Source organism: Babylonia areolata, chromosome 6 (genome assembly GCF_041734735.1).
Source record: "Babylonia areolata isolate BAREFJ2019XMU chromosome 6, ASM4173473v1, whole genome shotgun sequence".
In the NCBI taxonomy this organism is placed as follows: domain Eukaryota; kingdom Metazoa; phylum Mollusca; class Gastropoda; order Neogastropoda; family Buccinidae; genus Babylonia; species Babylonia areolata.
In genome coordinates this window covers 29,521,681-29,531,117 of record NC_134881.1, presented here as the reverse complement: position 1 = coordinate 29,531,117, position 9,437 = coordinate 29,521,681, and the positions used below count along the sequence as shown (strand labels likewise).

At 35.7% G+C, this 9,437-nt stretch overlaps 1 protein-coding gene across 1 annotated transcript in view; it reads left to right on the top strand.

Moving 5' to 3' along the window:
- Positions 1-264: 264 nt before the first annotated feature.
- The window catches only part of LOC143283358 (calcyphosin-2-like), a 32,279-nt gene continuing 23,106 nt past the window's right edge, over positions 265-9,437 (top strand). Inside the window, exons 1-8 of the mRNA XM_076589564.1 lie at positions 265-354; positions 2,014-2,155; positions 2,842-2,924; positions 3,719-3,832; positions 4,923-4,974; positions 6,147-6,233; positions 6,648-6,785; positions 7,481-7,663. Coding sequence (XP_076445679.1) covers positions 2,048-2,155; positions 2,842-2,924; positions 3,719-3,832; positions 4,923-4,974; positions 6,147-6,233; positions 6,648-6,785; positions 7,481-7,663 — 765 coding nt within the window. The 5' untranslated portion in view covers positions 265-354; positions 2,014-2,047. The remainder of the gene's footprint in view (positions 355-2,013; positions 2,156-2,841; positions 2,925-3,718; positions 3,833-4,922; positions 4,975-6,146; positions 6,234-6,647; positions 6,786-7,480; positions 7,664-9,437) is intronic.

Here is a 9,437-nt window from a genome sequence, read left to right as displayed (position 1 = left end):
ACCTTGATTTTCTTATTATCAACTGATGATGTTGTGTTAGCTAGATATAAGCTTTTAAAATTCCTGGGTTGGTTGTGGTGGCAGAGAGGAAACAAACACGTAATTTTGTCTTTCCGATAACAACACGAGCCTATTTGTTTGCTTTTCATTGTTTCATTATTTCTCTCTGTGTCGCTTTTTTCTGATCATTCCGCACATGATATGGTGTTCTCGTTAGAAGGCCACTCTTTAGACGGCATTGTCCCACCATCGTGGCCCTTAATTGTTAGAGTTTGCCGAGATAAAATAGTTGAATTGCCAAGACTACCAATTTCCGACACTCCGTAAATAAATGGCTGCCCAAACACGACAGAGGTAAGGGTGTTTCCTTCAATGCTTGCCTTATTTCTTTGTTCAGTTTTGTACTCTATTTTTCATTCAGAGAATAATCAGCATACACACCATTATACGCAGGCATGTTTAAATTGCTATAAAAATGGTGATTAAAAAAAATTCAGTTATCACTGCCAGTTGTTTCTCAAGATAAGTCACTGCAGCTTATCAAGTCAGCTACAGGATAAGGATAAATACGTCGCAGGGACAGTATGGCCATCGTCGCAACGGACATTGGAGAGCGCATGTAAAAACAACAACAAAAAACACAAAAAACCTCTACTGTTAATGATGAAAACCAGTAGATGGCAGGGAACTTTTGATGACCGCCTTGAATGCTGCGGTCTTCTTCTTCATTGTTGAGGGCCCACAGTCAAATGAATTGATTATTCTGGCACCTAAAACTGGGAAGGTTCGCTACACACAACTCCTTCCTCCAGCTGATTCCATTCTGTTGTTGTTTTTACCCTCAAAAAGGAGTTTTTTAGTAGGTCAGTTTTGCAGAACGGAACTACAATGCTCTTGCTGTTATTGGTAGTTCTTCTTCCTACAATATTGTCTGTATCATAATCTTTATATGAAGTAGGTTTGGATCTTCAGCTGGTCTTGCAAGCAAGTGTCAAGAACTTCACTGGCAAACTGTCCAATAGTTTTACTTATTTGATCTTGATTTATCATGAGAACATTGTAATTTAAAGATTTTAGAACTATTGTAGTCAAACATCTTTTCAGTCTTTCTTTTGATCCTGAGATCTTCAAAAAACTATTAACATCCCAACAGTGAACCTGCCAAGCTGCGCACACCTCCACCTGTCGCGATAATGACATAATCTTGGCGACAGCAATGTACTCAGCAGATAAGAGGAGCCTGTTCTGCATGCTAGAAACAGCCACTCTTTCTGGGCCAAACGTAAAATGTAGTAGCTTTCTCTTTACTGATAAATATAAATCAGCAGCTTTCAGAAGGAAAAAAAAGAATTGCTTGCATCATTTCATGATTGCACTGAAGCAATATATATATATATATATATATATATATATATATATATATATATATATACTAAAATGAAATAAAAACTTAAAAAGAAAAAAAAAGTAATCTTTGATGAAACTAAATAAAAATGACATCCATCTCTCTCTCTCTCTCTCTCTCTCTCTCTCTCTCTCTCTCTCTCTCAGTCTCTGTATATATTTGTAAAAGGTATATCATGAGTTAAGAATGTAAAATTCATTTTCTTAAAGCAATACTGCCAATAGGAAAGATTCACCAGTATATTTTATGACAGGAAGAGAAGGTTGAATGAGTCAGTGAGTGAGAAGTTTGGAGATTAGATCTGGTCTGTACTCACTGCTTGCAGTCAGTTCATACACCCAACAGTCTGTCAGGTAAATCACATATATGAATTCAAATGATCAGCTATATATATACAAAGTGTAGAAACAATGAGGCTGGAAGAGTAAAGTATTAAACAACAATAAAGAAAAATAACTCTCCATTTAAAAGGTACACAACTTCATTTGGCATGTGGACATAGGAGCAATGAAAGAAGAAGTGTGTAAGTTCATAAATCAGTTTTTATTCAAGACTGGCATAGCCTATTAGTCTAGAAAATTTATATAAAGCGTGTTTCTCTTTTTCAGGTTATTCAGTTTGTGATAAATCAAAGCTAGAGCAATGGAATTTGGTGTGAGGGGGACACCAACTCCTCGTGCCCAGCAGCGACAGATTCCTGGCAGTGCGCGGCGCCCTCTCAGTGCACGTGTGAACAGGAACCCCATCACTGTGAGACATGGAGTGGATTCATGGTTCATTTAGGATATTGTAAATTAAAGCTTTTTTTTTGCTTTTTTTTTTTTAGTGTGTGTGTCACTGTGTGTCAGTCTTTAATTTTTATGTCCTACTAGTTTTAATGTTAGATGGGTTTTACATTAAAAAAAAAAAAAAGCAACAACACAAAACAAAACAAACAAACAAAAAAAACAGAGAGGCTTGTTCAGGGGAATGGTGGGAGTTAGAGAAAGAACTGGGCTTGGAGACGGGGAAGGGTTGTAAATAAACAACAACTGCACATGTGTTTCTCTCTCTCTCTCTCTCTCTCTCTCTCTCTCTCTCTCTCTCTCTCTCTATATATATATATATATATATATATATATATATATGTCAGTCTTCCCCTCTCTCTCTCTCTGTGTGTCTCTCTATCGGAACATTTTTTTTAAAAAGAGGAGTATGGAACATACGCAAAATGATGTGTTTGTATACATAGGTGTGTGTATACTTAGGCACATGAATGTGTGTGTGTTTGTGTGGTTGTGCATACATATTTGTGCTTGCACATATGTGTTACTGTTAGTGTGTTTGTCACTTAATGAATGTGTGTACTGGGATACGTGCATTTGTGGAAATGTGTTCATGCATGTGGGTGTCCATACAGGCAGTCAATCATACATGTTTGTTTTTTTATGTCACAGGGTGAAGAATATGGTGATTATACAGCTGCTAACCACAGTACAAATGACCATAACTCCATCAGTCCCTCTACAAAACCACAAAGGTAAATAAAGCATTTATGAAATGTTTGTGTGTGTATATCACTGTATGCCTGTGAGTGTTGAATAGTTGTGTTTTGATACATTATCAGAGGACTTGTAACTTTCTTATGAAAAAAGAACAAACCAACCCCTGGTATGCTTGTAACTTGTATTAAGGACTTTCACTGATCTGGACAATAAAGTGTAGAGAATTCAATGCTGCAAGGTACATCAACATACTTCCCATCACTTTGCACATAGGTTACTGAAACTGTGAAAGGCATGAAGGAACAAACCAAGTAACTGACTTGCGTGTGTTAAAAAACAGGAATCTATGTATGTCTGCATGTGTGTGTGTGTGTGTGTTTGTGTGTGTGTGTGTGTGTGTGTGTGTGTGTGTGTAGTGAACACTTTTATTTTGACAGTTAACACTCCTGCCTTATACTTGAAAAAAATGTTGTTTAAAATTTGTTAATCCAAGCATCTTTTAGGTCTGGTTTTATATTAACTGGTAAACTCATTCAGAATTTAGACTAAAGTTTTGGCTCTTAAGTACACCAGATCATTAGATATCATGACCATTAGATATCTCTATCATAACTATTTTTTCTTATGATACACAATAGTTGTGGTATACATGTAGAAGTTGAAACATTGTTTCGCTATAGTTTTGCATGTTTTATTTGAAACATTTGAATATCACTGTAATGTCCATTATACTGTCTTTCTGTTATCACCAAGATATTATGATCAGGGATTTAACCAAAAATATTTTTAGTTGTTTCAGTGTGATGTTTGGTTTTATTTTTCATTTTAGTGTGCCGTCTCTGAACTTGAAATATCTCCATGACAATGAGGAACCAACAGGGCCTATTAACATTTCACTACGCGACTATAAATTGGACACGCCAAACACAGCTTCCACAGTCAGGTGAGATGTATGAAGAATAGAATAGATTATGTATTTATTACTGAGTGTACTTGGGGTCACAAGGAATATTGGGAGGGAGGAAGGGGGGATAGTACATAAAAAGGTAACAAACATGCATTAAAAATCATGTACTAACACAGATACAGTCGAGTTTTGAACGCATACATGTGCATATCAGTATAAGAACTTGTGCACACACACGCACGCATGCACGCACGCACGCACGCACGCACGCACGTCTAATAACACTTATAGTGATTAGACGTAAAACTGAAGATATCACACTCACAGGTTTGAACATAAGCCGCACATTACGCATTACATATGGACAGGGATGATCACTAGATCTTCAGGTGAAAGGTTTTTGATGCACATAAGGAACATGGAATAAGCTCTGTGGTTTGAGTGGAAGTGATACAAATATTTTCATCACAGTACTACTATATCACTTCTTTTATCAGAGCAAAAAAACAAACAAAACCTCTCCATTTCTGCTACTTCTAAATAAAAAAAGAAAATATCCTTTTGCCGAATATGTTGCACTTGCACTGTATTTTGCTAATCTTCTGTTGCACTTGCACTGTATTTTGCTAATCTTAGGTGGTGGGGGTAGTAGTGTATTTTCAGACCTATGTCAACAACACCGATAATGGTGAGAAATAGAAGAAAAGGGAAGCAATGTGGTTTTGCTATGTATTGCCTGTATACAGAAAAGACACTTGGGCAGTCGGTACAGTGGATAGAAGTATTTCTTGATTGAAGTTGTTTATTGAGGTTCACAGGATAGTCATTTAGGATCACAGGATAGTTATTTGATGGCGATTGAAGTGTTGATGGGGATGGAATTGTTTCAGTTTTACTTATTGTCTCTGGATGCCACCTTCAAACCATCCAGAAATTCAACAATAAAGACTTGACTTTAGAGAGTATAAAATGGTGTATGTTGACAATGAAAGTGTTCTACAGTGTGCCAACCAGTATATGGGCAGATCTGTTTATGTCTGTAGAAGTGTAAAAAAAAAAAAAAAAGAAGAATAAAAAAAAAGAAGAAACTATAATAAATGTAATCATTTTTATTGTTATTTTTCAGCTGGGGAAGTGCAAGGTCTGGAGTGGTCTACAGACAAGACATTCCACAAAAAGTAAGGTTTTGTTTGTTATTGTTTTACATCATGATTCAATTCCATTTTTTTAAAATTATGCATGTTTATAAATTCTAGGTGTAAATTGTAGCATCAGAACTTTTGTTATCTCATGTTTAGAGAAAGTAATAGGATGAATGACAGCTTGTACCATCTTAGGCAGTCTGTGATCATTCCTATTTAGAGCTGCTGGGAACATAATTATATGTAAGATTGTTACAGTTCAGTATTTTGTCTAAACTTTCTTGCTTTTACAGTTCTCATTCATTAGAAATGTTGATGCTCATTCATATGATACCACCTGATGATCAGTATCAGTATCAGTTGCTCAAGGAGGCGTCACTGTGTTCGGTCAAATCCATATACGCTACACCACATATGCCAAGCAGATGCCTGACCAGCAGCGTAACCCAACGTGCTTTGTCAGGCCTTGTCAAAAAAAAAAAAAGAATGAAAAAAAAAATAAAAAAAATAATAAAATAACAAAAAAAAAAAAAAATAAATAAATACAAAAATAAAAAAAACAAATAAATAATAGATAAATGCATAAAAATGCTACTATTAATAATAATAATAATAATATTTCTAAGGCGCAAAATCTTGATGAAGTCCGCTCTAAGCGCACACACACAAAAAAGACAACAATGATGATAAATAAGCAAATAAATGTAAAACATGCAGACACACATTCGCACATACACACACACACACATGCATAACGGATATGCCACCTAATGAATGACTGAATATAGGTAGTGTTGAGTTTAACAACCTACTGGCATTGCGCCCTTCAGGTCAAGTTGTTATTGGCTGTGATCTGTCTATTTGAATATACATTGAAGCAGATTTTTTTTTTTTTTTTTTTTAGTGAGAGAAAAAAAAAGAAGAAAAAAAGACATGGTGGAATTCTTTTCTTCTTTTTTTTTATTGCACGTACTATACCATGACCGCTGGTGCAGCCTCTAGCAGGGGTCTGATTCCCTGTCCTGTGCAAACTACTTCCTCGCTTAAGGGGAGAAAACGCAAGTGGGTACAGCTAGTTACCTCCTTCAGTATATTACCTCCCCTGTTCATGCCTACACAGATCCCTCTAAAAAAAGACATGATCAGTCTCGTTTTACAGGGCATGTCTGCCTTGTGATATAATCTTTACTGCTTGTTTCCAATTTCAGTCAGCGTCTGTGCGTCCAAATGATGTTCCAGAACTGTCTTTGGGTATGAAAGCAAAACCACCGTCTGCAAGAAGAATTCCCAAACAGGTATGAGGGCTTTTTGGCTGAATTGCTAACTCTTCCGTTAACTTCAGAGTCATAGGAATAACATCCAAACCCAGCACTTTAATTGTGAAAAGTGTACATTTGTTACACAGATTTGTCATTGAGAGAAGAAAAGAGCTTTACATTACTGTTTGGCTCCTTACTCTTTTTAACTTTTGCTTTGAAGGTTATTTCCTTTATAGATTCAGTTTATATATTTTATCTATATATCTTTATGTCATTGCAGGTCTTTGCAGCACAAATGAATTTTGGCTTAATGATTAGGGTATGGTCTATCTCTGAAGTTCTATATCATTGTATGTCTGTGGCAAGGGAATTGTCAAAATCTATCTCCGTAGTCACAGGATCGGTGTTCAGTGTGTAGTGTCGCTAACCTGATGGGAACTTATTCATCAGCCTACAGCGTGGGACAAGGCACCCGTGCCGGATGATGTTCCTGCGCCTTCGGCACGGCATCAGCAGCTGTACAAACAGTACACGGAAGAGATGAAACAGGCGTACCGCACTCATGCTAACCCTTCAAATGTTTCTGAAGTTAGTAGTGTCTTTCTCATATTGTCTTTGTTTTTTGCATCTGTGTACAGACAACAAAGTAGTCTAGAGTCTTGCGTCTTTTCTGTTTTTTTTTGTTATTGGTGGTGGGTATATAATTTTTGAAAGATTGATTTTTTTTTTAATTAAATTTTTTTTTTTATTATCATAATGGTGGTGGTAGATTTGTGAATGATTGTACCATTCACGAGGACCATTTTTTGGGCACATGCACACACTTAAAGCATATTTCCAGTTAAAATGCTGCAGCCAGAGTAGAAGGGAGAAACAGTGTATGTTCGTTGGAGGGATCTTGGCAAAAGTGTTGAAACTTTTGGCAAACAGACACAGACCTATACAGATCTTACAGGAGTGATTTTATGAGAACTGTGTCAACTCTGTGAGCAATCCATTTCTATTTCTGCACTGAAGAAAATCTGAAGCATCAGAGAAACTTCTTAAACCTTTCCTTCTTTCCTTTTTTTTCTTTCTTTTCAATACAGGGTGAAATTCATGACGTACAGGTAGCAGGTGAGATGCAATGCATACTGCTCACCAACTCATGTTTCTGTATCTGCACAGTAACGCTGCTGGTCAGGCATCTGCTTGGCATATGTGGTGTAGCGTATATGGATTTGTCCGAACGCAGTGACGCCTCCTTGAGCTACTGATACTGATACTGATCTGTATCTGCACAGGATGAAATTCAGAGAACCATACAGGCCATGAAGCAGAAAGGTCAGAGTCATTACAATGGAGACGACGACGATAACAGTGATGAGGACAGCAGAAACAAAGAGGACGTGAGTGAGGATGTGGTCGACGACCGGTGGAAGAAACAGCGCTACACCACCAGCCAGTTACATAAAAAGCTGGATGCTGTGAGTGTTGTGTGCCTCATACGTTGTGACAATGACTGGCAAATTGAGTACTGTTGTGTTATTAATGCAGTTACAACAAAAAAAAGAAAAAGAAAAAAAAAGAGAGATTGGCAAGATTCAATGTAATTGTCTGTAAACTGACAGAAATTTGTCTTCTAGTCTGTCTATCAGTCTGTCCATCAATCTGTTTGTTTCTACTCGCCTCCTTGTCTTTCTGTCTACCTGTGTGACTGTGTATTTGTATGTCTCAGTTTAGCTGTTCATTGTTTTAGTTCGAAAAAAAAAAAAAGTGTAATAACTTTTACTCCCAGATATGACAAGGGTGTGCAACTTTTAAGCCAGTGATACGCAGTGCTTCCCATCAGCTTACACATGGGTAGATGTCAGTCACAAATATCACTGGAGTGACATATGAGCAACGCAGGGTCTCCTCTGGTGTGTGGCCTCACAGTGACCATGCATTGGTAGATTACTGTGGACTGCTGATGTTGGGACTGCAACAGAACAAGGCTGGGTGTATTTGTGTTTTGGGGATTCAGGGTGACAGTATGGGAGGTAATGCCATTGAGAGAGCATATAAGATAGGGTGGTTTTTTGTTTTTTTTTTGTTTTTTTTTTAAGTGAAAGGAACAAAGAAAAAATCCAGTGATTTCACATTTTGTGATCAGAAACAAAATGAGCTGTGGTAGTTTTAATTCAAAGTCAAATGATCTGCTTCAGTTTCTAGTGTCTGCACAACTGCTTATCTGTCTGTTAACGTATCTGGCAACCTGCTGTCTTTCCCAGCCTGTGTGTCTCTCCCAGTCTCTCTGTCTGCCTTCTGCCTGTCTTCGATTTTAATGCCTGTCTGTTTATCTGTCTGCCCATGTGTGTTACCAGTCTATCATTTCTTATGATTGTTTATTACTGTTTATTCTATCAGTTTATTTGTCTGTTTTTTTATCCTTCGTTTTGTTTTTTATTACTGTTTATTTTATCAGTTTTGTCTGTTTATTTATCCTCTTGTTTTTTTTTAATACTGTTCATTTTATCATTTTTGTCTGTTTATATCTGTTGGGTTTTTTTTATTACTGTTTATTTTATCAGTTTATTTTTCTGTTTATTTATCCTATGTTTTAATTTTTATTTCTGTTTATTTTATCAGTTTATTTGTCTGTTTAATTATCATTTGTTTTGTTGTTTATCACTGTTTATTTTATCAGTTTATTTGTCTGTTTATTTATCCTTTGCTTTGATTTTTTTTTTATTCCTGTTTGTTTTATCTGTTTTTATCGATTTTAATGTCTGTTTATCTGTCTGCCCATATCTGTCACCAATCTATCATTTCGTATGATTGTTTATTACTGTTTATTTTATCAGTTTATTTTTCTGTTTATTTATCTTTTGTTTTTTTATTACTGCTTATTTTATCAGTTTATATGTCTGTTTATTTGTCCTTTGCTTTGATTTTTATTAGTTTATTTTATCAGTTTATATGTCTGCTTATTCGTCCTATGTTTTGTTTTTTTATTACTGTATGTTTTGTTTTTTATTACTGTTTATCAGTTTTGTCTGTTTATTTATCCTTTGATTACTGTTTATGTTATCAGTTTATTTGCTTCTTGTTGTTTTTTTATAACTGTTTTATTTTATCAGGTTATTTGTCTGTTTATTTATCCTCTGTTTTGTTTTTTATTACTGTTTATTTTATCAGTTTATATGTCTGTTTATTTATCTTTTGTTTTGTTTTTCATTACTGTTTATTCTATCAGTTTATATGTCTGTTTATTTATCC